Source organism: Aythya marila (assembly GCF_965140915.1).
Source record: "Aythya marila genome assembly, chromosome: 1".
In the NCBI taxonomy this organism is placed as follows: domain Eukaryota; kingdom Metazoa; phylum Chordata; class Aves; order Anseriformes; family Anatidae; genus Aythya; species Aythya marila.
This window is the reverse complement of record NC_139042.1, coordinates 24,317,468-24,334,236: the sequence shown is the minus strand read 5'-3', so window position 1 is coordinate 24,334,236 and position 16,769 is coordinate 24,317,468. Positions and strand designations below refer to the sequence as shown.

Below are 16,769 nucleotides of genomic sequence, written 5' to 3'. Positions count from 1 at the left end.
GCAGGCTTAGACTCTGGTATTGACAGATGGTGGCAATTCTCTCAGACACCTCACAAGTAAAAAAAATAAAAAATAAAAAAGGGAAAAACACATGCATGTTAAGGTCCCTGTAATCCCAGGTAGACGTTGCTTCACTGAGAGGAGGTAGCTGCTTGTACTCAGGGTTTTCCACTCATAACATTTGATTTTTATTTTTTTCAAATGCAAAGCTGCCTTTCAGCAGTATCACTTCTTAATCACTCAACTTCAGCTAAGTGATTAGCTTACGTTTTTTGTGCTGATATTTTTGAGAACAAACCCAAACGGAAAAGTATCATCCTTGACAGTCTAAAAGGTATCAGCACACACGGTTTAGCTCCTTCAGTTGAAACTTCAGCTTTCCCCTTTTGTATCCTTCGTTTTGATTGTTGCTTAGATTTACACCAAAGGCTCTTAATATGTGTTACATGCATTTGCACTGTGCTGAGATGCTGGCTTACTGAAAAATGTGATAGCTTTTCGAGTAAACTACTTTCAAGTGAGATTACAGACTTGAAAACTAATTTTTAACTGAACCAGGACATGCAACAAAGCAAGTAGGTCCGAATTTGTTCTTAAATAGGAATTAATACTTATATTTTTACAAAATATAAGTATTTTTTTATTTTTTACAAAATATAAGTATTCTACAAAATACATTTTAAGAAAAAGCTTTTGTTTATAAAAGATCATCTGTATTTATTATAATAATTTTTCATTGTTTTATGAATCCCTTAAACTTGCAAGTATTAAGGGAAATGATCATAACTGTGAGAACTGGGAACAACCTGCCTTTGGGTTTTATGAAATAGCTGCAACTATTAACTGAAGTCACACCTGTTGAAGAGCAGTTTGTTTTAAAGACAGCACCAACTCCTATTCAATGAGCACTACCTTTAAAATGTCAAATACTGTACTGTATAAACTGTCAGTGACTGACTCCCTCTCAGTGATTATACCTACACACGGCTCCAGTCACAATGTGACTATTATCACACAAGTTATTCTGAACAGAATTATTTTATTTGTACAAAACAAGAATGATTAAAATATTATTAAGCAGTGATGACTGTGTAACACATTACCATTTCTACGTTACATATATTTATATACACATATACTACTATTGAATATTTTACCTGTAAAAATTAGACTTTATATAAAACCTTGACTATTTTCAACAAACTGGATTCATAACTTAAAGAGCGTTGGCTCTGTACCGAATATTAGTATTTTTTTCTACTGATATCAAGCATCTTTAACTTTGAAGACTATGCTAATAGCTCTTCAGGTCTAATTTCAGTTCATGCTAAGTATTCGAAAAGGTAGCGTTTAAAATATATGTTAAGAGCTGCAAAGTTTCATTAACTCAACATTAAGCCATTTATACAATTTTCATACATTTTTAGCAGAATATCAAATGTGGATGTCATATTTCTGAAATCCAAGAAATAAAGCCTTCCTAGAACCATAACCGCGGTTTGCAGAACTTGCAGACAGAGGTTTGTGTGTCTGAGCATGGCTATCTGTTAGCCAGCAGGCACAACAGATGAAAAGTAAACACCCACTGCTGCAGCTCACAGAGGTCTGTTTCCTTTCCCAGCTGCGTGTGGTGCAAATTGTCCTTTGCTGGGTCAGCCATAGCAATATTGACTGGATCATTTGAGCAGATGTTCAAATCACAGTAGCTCCTACTGTGAGAAGAGGAAAGGAGTTGCTATAATTAAAAGCCTTTTCAGACTCTACCTCTCATGTTTTGGAAAAGGGAGCACTATTTTCTGCCCAAGAAGAATAAGGACCTAAACATGCAAATGATTCAGGGGCTGGAACATCGGACATACAATGAAAGTCTGTAGAGATCTGAGAGACTGCCTATGGTCTCGACAGAAGAGAAGGTATGAAGAGATGTTATCAACTTGTATGCTTATTTTTGGTGCGACAGAACAGGGGAGAGGTCAGGAGTATAGACAATGGAGCCAGACTCCTCAGTAGCACCCCACGACGGGATGGCCGACAAAAGGCACAGCAAATTCCAATCACACCTGAGTAAAAACTTCGTTTGGGATCCTCCATCTTTAGAAATATTCAAAACCCAGCCAGACAAGGCCCTACACAGCTTGCTTTAGTTGACCCTGCTTTGAGCATGGACTTCTGTCCAGTGACCTCCAGAAGTCCCTGCCATCCTTGGCTGTTATACAGTTCTAAGAAATTTCTGTGATTCTGCTAGCTTAACAAAAGTGCCTGAACAATGAAGTTTCAGAAGTATGTTGTACTGTAAGTGCCAAAGAGAAGAATTTAGCGGCATGATTATTATTGTGATTTGGATGAGGGAAATAAACAAAAAAAAAGTTCCATGTGAGCCTAGGACAGCATGCTGAAGTTTCTTTTCATGGAGGAACATGTTCAGGCCAACCATCCTACTGCATATGTAAAAAATGAGCTGGTAATGATAGCTTTCATTGGAGCTCTCAATATCAAAAGAAAATGCCAAAAGACATCAACCATGAATGTGTAAAATACTACATAGTAAAGTTCTTAATCTCCTTCCATTTTCTGTAACATACCCGCACTGTAGTTTCTAGAGGCCCCTTAGTATGCATCATTAAGATTAAAAAATTATTATTTGAAGAAGGAAAGCAGCTGCATCCCTCTTACAAAACCAGCTTTTTCTTCTTATTTCAGACAACAGCTCCTGTCCCATTCCCTCAACTTTCCTCCTGCAATTAGAAAGCTGCAGCTAATGTCCTCCTGCAAAGATACAAAAGCCCCAAGTCCATTCCCTAGATGACTGGGAAGCTCATTCTCCCTACATAACGTTCTCAGTTTTTATTATTATTATTTAGTGCTTTAGTGTTTCCCAACCTTCAGGTACATTTGCTCACGTTATGGGTGTGGTACACAATTGGAGTTGACAGAACTCTGTAGTCACATTCTGATGCGTGTGTCCTATTGAAAGGCACAGATGACTTCCCCACTCTAGCTATAAAACATATATTCAACTTTAAGCCAGAAATCTTCCCTGATTTCAAAGTATGTTTTTTTTGTTTTGTTTTTAAAGGATGGTTCTTAACACTTAAAGTGACATAGGAAAATTTTCAGTTCACAACTAAATCAAAAAATATTTATTAATGCAATGAGCTACAAAAAGCTTAAAAATAAGAGCAAACAGACTGGTCACGGATGAGCAGTCCAAGTCCAGGCTTGGCTTCAGTCACTTCATTACCAGTTTGGACATATACTTCATGGTTATTATTCCACAGGTAATAAAAGCATATCTCAGTTTTATACAAATCTGTATTAGGAATGACTCTTTGTTTCAGTAGGTTTGTAACTGCTCCTTTGTACTTCCATATTCACAATTATATTTACAAATATTCAAAACATTTTCTTTTTACATAAGAAATTACAAAAAAAGTAATGTTAAAGTGGTTCTTAAACAATCAATTCAAAGTAGGCAATCAAAAGTCAATAAAAGTAACATAAGATTTCCTTAGTATCTATCAAAGAATACTGAAAATTTAAAAGGCCAGGATGAGTGAGATCATGTAAAAACAGATTACAATGCCATATTGCTGGTACTGGAGTTAGTTTAGAAGGTTCCGGTCAGGAGATTGATTATTTCCATCATTCTCTCTACACTGTAAGAGCACTTCAAACGTCATCAGGTACAAAACAAACATGATTAAATGCAGTCAAATAAATAACAATTTCACTCGTATGTGAAAATCTTGCCCTATGTCATTTTCAGCTAATTCAAAAAAAAAAAAAAAAAATAAAAAAATCTAGCCTGCATAGTTAAGAAAGGCTTTCAACTATAAACAGCTAAAGAAATAAAGCATTTGTAAGCCATTGAACAGTATAAGCAGTATTCACATTTATGTAAGCTTTCCAAGAATCTTTGTGCTGGAACAATTTCACTGATGCAACCCAATTTTGAAGTTAAAGCCGGGTAGGTACATTAGGGTTGTATTAGTATAAGTGAATTGACATCATGGTACAAAGCTCAGTAAGACCAGAACGATACTGGCTTACTTAGTTACTGAAGACTATTATTGTCCATGTACTTCCAAAGCAGAACAAACTCTAAACCACATAAAATACCACAATACAAATTCTAGCAGAGTCAAGTCAGTAGATTGATAGAGAAGCACCACAACTTCTGATCAGAAAGAACCCAATCTGTCCCTTTGAGATTACTGTAATAACCAAACTTCTTAAATCAGAAGTTAAGAACCTATAGCTCAATTACTTAAAGTCAAACATAATCCTGTAGTTGAAACATGTATTTCTATCCTTAAGGAAGTGGTATGTTGCTCCTCACAAATACATACATTTTTAAAAATTGTTTTTAATCATTACGCTGAGTATCATATATTGATAGGTGTGCACCCAAGTGCATCTAAACCTTTAGAAGACAAGAGTGGTAGGTAGACTACCAAATTCAAAATCGGTGTTTCAAAAGATCAACCACCTCTGATTATAAAAGCAAGTTCTAGATTTTGTTCAGATTTAAAGATAAATTAAAGGTTTTCTCTATGCAAAAATTACTAAAACAGCCACTAGGGTATTTCCAAAACCATGAGTAGTAATTAAAGATCTAATTCCATCAAAAAATAAATGAAACTTCATCAACATAAACAAACACTATTGCAGGGATCCTTTGGTCACCAGGCACATACAAGAAATCAACTAAGGAGGCAGCTGCAACAATGTGTTGTGTGTAAAGTGCTACAAAAAACTACAGCAACCTGAAGCAACAAAGGTTAATTTAAGATGGTAGACTTCTCAAGACAATGGTACAAAAAGAAAAAAACTCAGTACCAAGTAATGAACAGATAAGATTATGAGACTGATTTAAAGCAACTCGGATAGCCTATTAAGTTAACACAGCCATTAAAAGCCACAGTATTTACCAGGATATAATAGTTGCTGTTTTGGTACTAACCCAATCACACATTTCATTCCACTTTGACTGAATTCAGTATGGCGAAAGGCAGAGGGAACAAACCCTTCAGAAAAAATTCAGAGATGACTAGATAATTTTTTGTCATTGCTGTTGTTCTTGTTTTTAAGTATGTAGTTATTCACAGCGTGTCATGTATAGGGTAAGTACGGGCAGAAGCACTGAAAAAAAAAACAAAACATTAAAATAGAAGAAAAACTGCACCGTAGCCTCCTAGACATCAGCCTCATTAATGTAACGAGCTATACCCCTTGACTTCTACCCCTCTGAATACTGTTCAGAAAGTGAAGGTGGGGGAGTGAGGAAAAATATGGAGGGCAAAGATTAGTGTATAACTGAGCACAGAGCTGAATACTTTGTCTTGTAAAACACACAGTGTAAATGTGGAATGAGGTCACAGTTTGGTAAAAATAGCATCTTGATAGAGAAAGGTGCTATCCCTTTGCTTGATGCAAAAGGATAAAACATAGCTAGGGTTGGAGTTGAGTCAATGATCCCTGCAGGTTCCTTTCCACTCAGGACGTTCTATGATTCTAAGGTACCAGGTAGGGGGAAGAGGACAAAGAATGGAGGAGTTTTATTGATACCAGTCTCAGAGCTTTATTACTTCAGTGTGACAAAAAGAAAAAAAAAATCCTTAGTTGTTCACTTCCCTTACAAACCATGAACTGAATCCTGTAAAAACAAGTGAGATGTAAAGCTAAGAAGAAAATACCTATTCAAACTTAAGTGGTAAGAAATACTCAGAGGAATCACAGGATTCAGCACTGCAATCTCAAAAAATATATATATTTTTTTCTTTTTAGAAATTTTAACTGAAACAAAGAAAGCTTTCTAAAATGAAATGAAAATGAAATGCACATGGTCTTATTTGATGAAAGCTGGCCGTAGAAGAGACAGCTAAAAACACACAATGAAGGAAAAAAGTCCCGAGACCATTAAAATACTAAGAAAATACAGAATTAATGAAGCAAGTCAGTAAAAGTTAAAAATATATTGCCTATAGAAATGTATCTATCCGTTACACCAGAATCACAGAAGATTCCAAGCCAGCTTGCTGAGATATCACGAGGGCTTCATGACTAATACAAGGATCAAAAAGAATTTCCACCTAGGTATAAACACCTAGAAAGCTAAAAGCAAGTAGTTATTCTAGAAGAAAATAAGCAAACATCCAGTGCAAGATTTTCTGTAACCAGAACTGAGTTTTCCACAAAGGTACTAGATAGCAACAGTGACTAGAGTATGCTTGTGTAGCTGCCCATGTTTGGGCAGCTACATGGCTGCTATTACAACCTCTAGTATCAAATATTGCACTTTTTCCATAGGTCTGGTAGTTTCTACAGTCATTCCCAGGCAGCTTAGAATGAAGACAGGATGGGCAGGAGAGGGACCATGGGACAGACAGCAACCTGGACAAGAACTGACACCTCAATTTAAATATTACCTAAAACCAGAAACACAGATACGATAAAAAATAAAAATAAAAAAAGCTTCAAAAGTTCCTGCAAACTTTGTTTTTTCTGAATAATACTGTCCATCAGCAGAGAATTATACTACAAAAAATGGAAAGGCTTCTGCCAAGAAAATGGAGTAAGATTCTTGAGCCTGCAGAGCCAGTTCTACAAGACAAACACAAGCCACATGATTGAGGCTAAAGCTCATGAGGTCTCCTTTCTCAGGGCACAAAAGCAATTCTCCCCACACAATAAGAGACCTCTGCCCCAGGAAGTTGCAGCAACCAAGATTGTAAGTGGATTAAAACAACTCAAATATCAAAACCCAACATTAGCTCAAGACAACACTCAACCAATGGTTAAAAACATATTTCTTATATATGCTTCCTTTCACATTTTTCCTCATGACCACTACTACCAAAAAGACCATAGGGCCAGAATCATCTCTCACATGATCCAAACCCATTGCTTTGAAGCAGCAAATGCTATTCCTGCAAGTACAACACGTGATGGAGCCCTAAAAAATGGCTTACCTCTTCTGAGGGGTGACTAACACCCAAGTGGGATGGAACAGTCAAGAAAATAAGAAGAGCTAGGCAGAAGCGTGGGCTGAAGTCAACAAGAACAGCAAGAGTCTCTGAACTATGCCTGGTGTCTGACCTACTTCTTTCAAGCACTCTGTAGCCTGACCAAAAAAAAAAAAAAAAGATACATAAAGAAACAAAGTTTTCCAGATTGCACAACACCGGTCAGTTACACCTGCATCAATTTGAAATCCGTTCAAATCTGCATCACATCATCTGTTCAACACGCACAGGCAAAACAAGCAGCATGTGTCAGCAGCAGTCACAATTTTTTAGTGTCAGCTGGCTTCCTGTTCACCTTTCGTATTTTGCACTGCCACGGAATCAGCACTACAGAGTTCAAATTCTAAGAAATTCAAACTGGAACAAAGAAAGCTTTCTTAAACAAAAAGACGATGCAATTCACATGGGCTTATTTGATGAAAGTTGGCCATACAAGTGACAGTTAAAAGCACACAATGAAGAAAAAAATGTCCCCAAACCATTAAAACACTGAAAAAGTTGAGAATTAAGGAAGCAAGTCAGTAAAAATAATGAAAGGAAAAGCTATTGGTGATGGATTATAGACCAATTAATTAAGGCCATGTGTGAAATTTTTAACTAGGAAACAAGCAAAACAAAAATATCCTTGAAGTAAAGTAAAAATACAGATGGGCAGGCTGACCCAGTTCCACCCCTAATATTGTATTTGCTGGTGCACACTGTGCAGAGCTTCAATTTAACACCAGCCTAACATGTACCATAAGAATGAAAGGTATCAAGAAGCACAGGGACTATGGAGAACACCAACCAGCGCATCTATCATAGCTATACCAATGTCCTCGACAGTATTTTAAGAAAACTAATAGAGCTGTTCAAAGAGGAAAAGCCTGCTTCATCAATAGATGCATGGAACTGGGGTCAAAATACCCCCAAAGAGAAACCACAAAGAACAATGAAAGGACTACACAGTTTGGGAGGAAAGTATTTTTCAGTTTGCTACTTCATAGTACACAAAGGTCAATGTCAAAACAAAGTACATGTGAGATGGAGCACACTGAACCTGGGAATTCATATTAAACCCATAAAACAAACCTCAAAATAAGCATCATCATAAAAGAATGCATGAGGTATGATGGGAAGCTCCCTCCCATTTCCAGAAATGGGAAACAAATACTATATTCTAGAAAATCATGGTAGAAAAGCCTGCAGTTCATAGACTCTTAGCATCTTCTGACCTTCATACTATTAATGCTAGCACTTTTTTTTTTTTTTTTAAGGAGTTAACTTGTTAGCTAGGAGTTAACTGTAAGTAGTTCACTGGCATTTGCACGTGAAGGGCGGGTTCCTTTCTCCATTATGTTTTCCACTTAACGTTAAACCACGAAGAATAATATAAGCAATACTAACAACTCTACCAAGTGATGTTTCATTAAACAAATTCACTGGTATAACACGATTGTGAACACAGCAATTTCAGAGGACAAGAAGGGTCACTAAGGAAAAGATAAGTGTTTGTTGCTACAAACCCCATAAACAGTGTAGCCATGCACACAAACTAAACACTGTCTGAGTGGAAAGTCAACTATTAAAATTTAGCAACGGTGAAAATCCAACAACATTAAACATGGAAAAAGATTTTCAACACTGGATTAAAGCGTATCATCAACTCGCAGACACGGTAAGTCACTGTATCCATCAACATCAGAATGTAGCACATGAAATAACTCTGAAATGCAGTATCAAACGACTGTGTGGGATCACCAAATCAAACATTTCAAAGTAACAACTGTCCTAGAGAAAGCTCAAGAAGAAAACTAACAGGAAAGAGAACTGACTATCTCCTGGGCAAGGACAAGCCAAACAAAAGTTCTGTCTCAGGCATTTGCTGCTGCTTTCATAGCAGATGTAGGAAGAATCAAAAGACTTCTTTAAGCTTTACATAGAAGAAAGAAGAAATCTCAGACAGAGAAAAAAAAAGAAGAAAAAAAAAAGGAAAAAGGAAAAAGAAAAAAGTATCTCAAACTTTAACCTCTGATTACCTGGTAATAACTAAATCATAGCAATGCAGCATTCTAATACTAAAATGCTATTAGCAAATGACTTACAAATACCCATTGTGTTAAACCATAGGTTATATTCCTTTCAGAAACAACACAGACTGAGATCAGCTCTAAACACTGGCTACTCATTATCACATTTGCATTAAAAGTCATTCAGAAACAGCATAGTAAAGATAAAGGCAAAGGAAAAAAAAATAATCAAGTTCTCTCCCTCCACTCACACAAGAATGCTTCTAAAATACAAATTTCATTTTATTTAAAGTTGCTATTAAAATCCTTAACAAAGAATCAGCTAAAATTTAGTGGTGTAGGGGTATGACATCAGCTTTACTTTGTATTTGCCCTATTCACTATGCTTGTTTTACACGTGAGTAAATTAAGCTTCAAATATAGAAGCAGAAGTTTGAGACATTTGCTGCACTGAGAAGAAAAAGATTAGCAGACAATATAACCTCTCTCTGCTGTGGGAATACTGACTATTGTATATTACAGTCCATCTGTTAAGTAATGACTGATCCAGAATGCATCGCTACTGCAGCAGACTCCCAAGCAGTTTCACATTCATATATGTCTCCTGGTGCTGAGAGAACTGTGAAACAGTTGCATTTATTTTTAAATATAAGCATAGTTTCCAGCAATAGCAACTAATTAAGAAGGTAGATCTTACAGCCAAGCACTGTACGTCCTCCAAATAAATACTAAAACACATTCTAACACCCCCAAAGTATAAGCCAATGTTAGTCCAGTTGCTGATGCATTAACAGCCAGAATTAAACTAAGCTTAAATATCAGTAAGTAGAATGAAAGAAGAAAGATAATCAGGAAAGGATTAAAAAAATTAGTATCTGTCATGATCCACACAAAGCCAGTTAATGAAATAAGTGTATGCCATTCCCTTCTTTTGAGTGCTACTTTTACAGCAATGGGTAAAAATCCAATAAAGTTATGATGACTTGTACTATAGTTATACAAAATATTTAAAAAACATGCTTCAGTTAAGTATCAAATGTCTTGTAGAGAGGAGTGGGAAATATATGAGATTACTGTTTTGACCCATTCAAAAAACTATTAAGGTTTTAACCCTGTGCATTTGTATAAGCCATAACATTAAAATGATCTGGCCAAATCACGTCTTTCTCTGCATGCTGCAGCTTTTCCATTCAGCCTGTGCTAGGTCAAATGCAAATAGGTACCAAACAAACAGGGGAATACATCCTTTTAAAGTCTTTGGAAGAAAATATATTTTTACACGACTTTCTACAAAACGGGTATAGGTCAGAAGCAGTAAATTCATTTGGAACAAAGGCAGTTTCAATTAATAGCCATTCAGTTTGAAGCAGTCATTTTTCCATCCTGTTTTATATGCAAAAAATAGAGGATATTTCATTGACTGAACTGCTTCAAAAGCTTTGCTGCAGCAAATCTTGCATTCAGGAGCAGCACCAAATTGCACATAATTGAAAGTGATTCATTTTTAGATCCACTCGTTTGGCTTCTGTAGGTTCCTCAGGCTTTGGTGTAGGTAGCGCAAAAACATTAAGTCATACAGTCCTGCAGTAACTCTTTCACTCCATGAAGTGAGCAGATGACTAAGGAGCTACATCTTACCATCTCCTTGTTTCAAGCTATTCGCCAACGTAAAATAATAACATTTCGCAATGCACAGACCCTGAATTTGGGAACAGCACTTACTTTGCGGACAAGAATGTGTTTTGGAAAGCCTGACAGATTATTTAAACACTAGCAGCCCAACACTGCAATACAACTAACTCTTTATTAGAGATATTAAAGCACGCTAAATCCTTGCAAAAATCTCCTTCCTCCCCCTTCCCTACATAAAACGCTCAGCCAGCTCTGAGCTCACAGGGTTAAACCCTTCACATGCTTCAGCCACTAAGAAAAGCCAGCAGCTCAGGCTGCTTTTCTAACCTTTTTTTTTTTTTTTTTCCCCAATTAAAAACAGCTACTACATCCACACCGCTCTTCTTCCAAAGAAGTCAGGTTACACGGCAGCACCCAGAACCCCGAGTTGCCCATTACTTCATCTCTGTATCACGCATTTAACGTGAAGCATCAGGCTGCGGGAGGCGGCGGGGAGGCGGTGGGCAGGGGACGAGCGGCCTGCCCGCACCTCGCAGGGTCCTGCCTGGAGTTCGGGCAGCGCTCGGGGGGGCTCTGCCGAGGGGGAAGAGCGGCTGGCGTTATTATCGGGAAAACAGGCACCAGAGGAGCCGGGGAAGGCGAGGCGGTCCGCCCACGGCTGGAGAAGGGCCGTGGGTGTGCGGGGGGCTCAGGGCAGGGGCAGTGCGGGGGTCTGGAGGGCCGTAAGGGGCAGTCCCGGCAGGGGGTGGCCGGTGCCCGGTGAGCGGGGGACGACGACGACGGCGACCGGGGCCCGCCGGGGCGCTACGGGGCGGGGTGGCGGGGCCGCTTACCAGGTTCAGCACCGTCTCCACGATGTCCCGGTTGCTGACCTCGCCGACCTGGATGAGCCCGATGAGGACGGCGAATTTCATCCGGATGTTGCGGATCGGCACCGACGGGTTAATCATCCCCGCGGGGAGCACCACGGACCCGGCGCCCGGCGCCCTCAGCTCCCCCATCACCGCCACGCCGCCTCCTCCTCCTCCTCCTCCTCCACCACCTCCTCCACCGCCGGCCCCGACGGAGATGAGCCCCGCGGGCTGCGGCTCCGGCCCCGACACCGGCTTCTCGCTCGCCATTTACCCCCCGCCGTTACCGGCACCTGCCGCCGCCGCCTCCTCCTCCCCGCCCGGCCGGGCCGAGCCGAGCATCCACCGCAGCCGCAGCCGGCGGGGCCGCAGGGAGCCGGCCCGAGGCGCAGGCACCGTCCCCGGAGCCGCTCCCCCGCTCCGCTATAATGAGGGATTATTATGGGCGCCGATGCCCCGTTAGCCCGAGGCTGCCCAGCCGGGGCCGCCTCCCCGCCGCGGGGCGGGAGGAGCGGGCTCTGCCGGGCAGGGCTCGGCTCGGCTCGGCTGGGCTGGGCGCGGAGGCGAAGCGGCGGGGCGAGCGCTCGCCGCTGCCGCTGTTGTTGTGGAGCCGAGCCCGCCGCCGCTCACTCCGCCATGTTGCCGCCCCCTGCCTGCGGTAGCCGCTAGGGCGCCTGCGCCGAGCCCGCTGGGGGGGAGTGGCCGGGCATGGGCCGGGGCCCCCCCTCCCGGCAGGGCGGCAGGTGAGCAGGTGCAGCGGGGGCCGCCCTGAGGGGAGCGGAGCGGAGCCGCCGCCGCCCGAAGCGCCGGGGTGGTGCCCGCCCGCCCGCCCGCCCGCCTCAACGCGGGGCCGCCCCCGGCAAAGGGCTCGGCCCCGGCCCCGCCGCCTCGCCGTGCGCCCCTTGAGGGAGAGGGGTGGCGGTCTTCGTGAGGGGAGGCGCCCCGTCACGAAGGGTGGCAGCGTCCCGTGTTTCCCAGTCGCGGTGGTCGCGCCGATCCCGGGCTGCGGGGTGTTAAAAGTGGCTGCACGAAGCGTTTGGTGCATCTTTTTTATCGATTTCCAATGGGGGGGTACGTTCGGGCTCCTGAGGTGTGACCTCGTGCGGTGTGGGGACAAAAGGGGGAAAGCCTGGGGTCTTCCAGCCGGAGAGCACCCTTGCTGCTTGTTCACGGCGATGGATATCATCACGGAGTTCTTACTCACATCTCCTACTTCAGGTTCTCAGTGCCGGTGTTATTTTTGGAGATGCCCAGTCAAGAGCATTTTTACTGAGCCCATTTGTTTCACTGATGCCAACGAGCATTTTTTTTTTTTCCAATCCTCTCTGGTATTATATCAGAGAAACAGAAGCACCTTTGATATGTTTTGAAGAGGCTTAAATTATTCAAATAGTGGTTTGAATAAAACTATGTATTTGCTATGTGTGCTGGAGATAATCCATCCCCATTCACAAATGCACTCTATCTTGGCTTCATAGTGACTGTAACCACAAAGTTGAATTTTACAACAAATCTTGCCCCCAGGCCTCAATACCATTCGTCCTGTCTCCTTTAACCCCAAATTTGGGAATTTGGCAGGAGTGTCAGTCCTCCTGTAGACAACAAACTGCACAAACACAGTGAATCAGCAGGACCTGATCAGTACATCCTCCGGGATTACAACAGCTGCTCTAGCCCCTACCAAGAAAAGACCTCAGCTCTGTACCATCAGAGGCATTAGCTCTACATACTTGTAAATACAGTACATCACATTTACAGTTTTGCAAGCCCTGTAGGTGCTTGACAGTATGCATAGACCAGATGCATACATGTGGCTAAAACAGTGGTTACCTGGGAATCTCAGAACCAATATGATTTCAGAAAGCTACAAAAGATGACAAGAAAACCTGAAAGATTTGTTATGAGAGATAAGAAAGAACAAAGTTTTCTTAAAAGGAAATTCCATTGCAACTTGCCACCATCCTAGAATTGTAGAATCATAGAACCATAGAATGGTTTGGGTTGGAAGGGACCTTAAAGACCACCCAGTTCCAACCCCCTGCCATGGGCAGGGACACCTCCCACTAGACCAGGTTGCCCAAAGCCCCAACCAGCCTGGCCTTGAATTCTTCCAGGGAAGTACTCCTATAGCAACCTTGTATGACTCTGAGTGAAGGTACAGTCTGATTTCACATGCTCCTGGAGGGCCAGAGGTTCCATTCCCACCAGAGCCATAACACAACTAGCGAAACTGAATGCAAACGCAGTTTAAATACTTAAAAAAAAAAACCTGCTTAAATACCAAGACAGCCATCTTAGTTTAAACCCCCAAGGAGGTGTGTTCCCATGAGGTAACCAGACAGAATTTTGACTGTCGTATGTGAGCTCTTGTATATCATTTGTGGAATTATGGGGGCAAAAAAATCCAGCTAGTGTATAATGATGAGCTGATGGGGGAGTATGTTTTGAATTGTACTTGCTATCTCTATCATTGGCTGAAGTAAATCCTATTCCAAAAGATTTTAAAATTATTATCAAGAAAAAAATCCATAGGCAAAAATCCATAACTTGGAATTTTCAGGGAAAGATTCCATTGGTTGTTTTACTTTGCCCCATTTCCCATTTAAAACAAACAAACAAAACAAACAAACAACAACAGCAACAAAAACTGTGACAATTCAAAAGGTAAAACTTTGTAGGAATGTTAAATTACTGTTCCTGTCTGCAAACTAACACATTATGCAGATGTTAGGCTGCCTCATAATCTTCATCTTGATCTGAGAAGGGAATATTTCATTTATGTATAGTTCCCATCTGGCAAGCAAGTATCCTCTTGGAGTTTGGAGGTCTTCAAGTTAGTGTAAACTTAAATTATTTAATTTTACACATATATATTTTTGAAAATTTAAGAATATATGCCTTTTTTGCAAAACTAAAACTTTAACCTAGAACTCTGACATTCAGTAAAAATTGTAATACTCTTAACAGCTAACACTCAACAGCTCTTCCCTTCACTATTCCCCTTGCCTATTTGGCAAGGCATGTTGCTACAAATAGTATAGTTGCAAGCTTCCTGTTGGCTGATGGGTTGAGCGGTTTTCTTGTTCTGATTGATCATGCTGCTGTCTGATAAATGGGTGAGGAGCTAAGTTATAATTGCTTTTCTAGTGGTAGGTATATTAATGTGTATCACTGTCCAATTTTTACAAATCCCAGAATAACTTCACAACTTTGAGATCCATTGTTGAATTTGCCTCATATTTTTCATTGGCTTGTTGTTTGTCTTTGTGATGGAATAGGTGGACAAATAGCACAACCACATAAGCTTCCTTTCTCTAGAAAACTGGGATAAAAAAATATGGCTCTGTAACTATTTTATTCATTCTCTACTTCACACTATTCGTGGAAGACTCCATAATTTATACATATACCCAAAGGATGGGGTACTTCTTGTCTACAACTTTTCCATATACAACTATTCATGCATTCCTCCACGTTGAATTTCTGATACAATTTTAATCATGAGTTTGTTTGGAAGTTCTATTTGCAAAATCCTTCATTATGTAATTTCCAGTTTAGGACTTGGACTAAAATAGAACTGGCTGACTGTCATTTCCTCTGCTGAAATCACATAATATGCCATGTGTAGTATAAGGAAAAAAAAAGATGTTATTAAAGGAAGGTGAATCTCCAACATTATGCTTAGTATTAGAGTCTTCTTTTAGTTCTTAAACTCATATTTGGTTTTACAAATAATTTTTTCCAGAGTCATATTCTCTTATTTTTCTAAGCTGGAACACAGTTTAGAAGTAGCTGTCTTCTCTAATCAACAGTGTTTGGTTTTGATAAGCAAACTTTCATTGAGGTGAGCCATTCATCAACTCATGTGGACATTATTGTAGCGCTGGCATACTGAAAGTACAACAAATCTGTAACACTAATCTCAGCTCTGTAGTAGCTTTGGTGTTTATTTGCTTCCATTTTAACACCTCATCAGACTGAAAATTAAAGTTAGATTACATACACTAGAAATGCTTCAGAAAATTATCAGTTTCTTTTCTTTAAATACGTCATTTGTCTCCTCTCCTTGATATTCACATATTCCATACAAAGACAGCATGAATTTGTCAGTGACAATCCCACTTATGAGGTGGCTAGCTGGGTCCCAGCCCAGCATGGTATTCTGCTTTAGCAAATCCCAATATTTACCTAATTATAATATTTTCAGTTCAGCTTGTGAGTTCAGTCACTGAAACAGGTCCAGATAGGTGCGGCAGGAGGCAGTATGTGTGGAAAGATTCTGCACATTCCTTTATTGTTCACAAAGAAAATACCAGTGCAAGCATATGATCTCATCCCTTTCTGTACCTTTCCCAACACTTTCTCCCCTTTGAAATGGGAGAAAGCAATGTTTTTGGTCTCAGAGCATAGTGTTGCATCACCTGTAGTAGATGATGGGAGGTTTATTTCATGATATTCTTTAAATTTTCTCAGCATATACACCATGAATGCCAGAGGTGGCCTAGAGTACAATTTCAGAAAACAAAGAAAAAGACATATATTTTTATGTTTCTATGCTTGCAACAAACAAACAGATGCAGGCGAAAATAAAGCTAACAAGTGTTTAAAGTTTTAGCTCAATTTTTATTTGAGCTGTAAAATAAATTGTAGCAAGACTACAGAAGATACTCCTTTATTTGGGGAGTAACAATCTTATGTAGCCGTTCAACTGAGAAAGCATGAAGAGACATGCTTTAGAAGACAGGCTAGGGTACAAACAATTGTACTACTTAAATGTTTTGTACAGCCATATGTTTGATTTTTACTTATATATATATACATATATTTTCCCTCTCAAATATTTAGACAAGGTAGATGAGGACTAAGCCAAGTTTGAAGGAGTTAGAGAATTTTCATTTATCTGTCTGCCACACTGGCATCAAAATACCGCTTGCTTTACCATGTCCATATGAGGACTCCTGTTGTGTTTAATTAGACTATTCTCATGAGGAAGGATAATGTAATTTGTTCCTGTGCCAGGCTCAGGAAGTGCTATTAGCCCCTTGCTCCTGAAAACTAGGATTTCTTATAACTTTTAAGTTAAAAAAAAAAAAAAAAGAAAAAAAAAAAACTAGAAAATACAAACTGAAAGGCCATCTCAGCATCTGAACTTACCCTGCTGTGCATATGTATTGCACCAAATAGTTCACTTCACCATTCCATTCAGTTTTTAAACTTCCACACAACAGGGTGCATTAAAGAAGAAGTAAAAA

The 16,769-nt window shown here is 40.1% G+C and overlaps 1 protein-coding gene across 7 annotated transcripts in view; it reads right to left on the bottom strand.

Moving 5' to 3' along the window:
• NBEA (neurobeachin) overlaps nucleotides 1-11,787 on the bottom strand; it is a gene marked incomplete at its 5' end in the record, with an annotated part of 512,607 nt that extends 500,820 nt beyond the window's left edge. For all 7 annotated transcript variants that reach the window (XM_082765401.1, XM_082765407.1, XM_082765402.1 and 4 more), the window contains one exon: nucleotides 11,500-11,787. In XM_082765401.1, coding sequence (XP_082621527.1) covers nucleotides 11,500-11,787 — 288 coding nt within the window. The remainder of the gene's footprint in view (nucleotides 1-11,499) is intronic.
• Nucleotides 11,788-16,769: the final 4,982 nt, after the last annotated feature.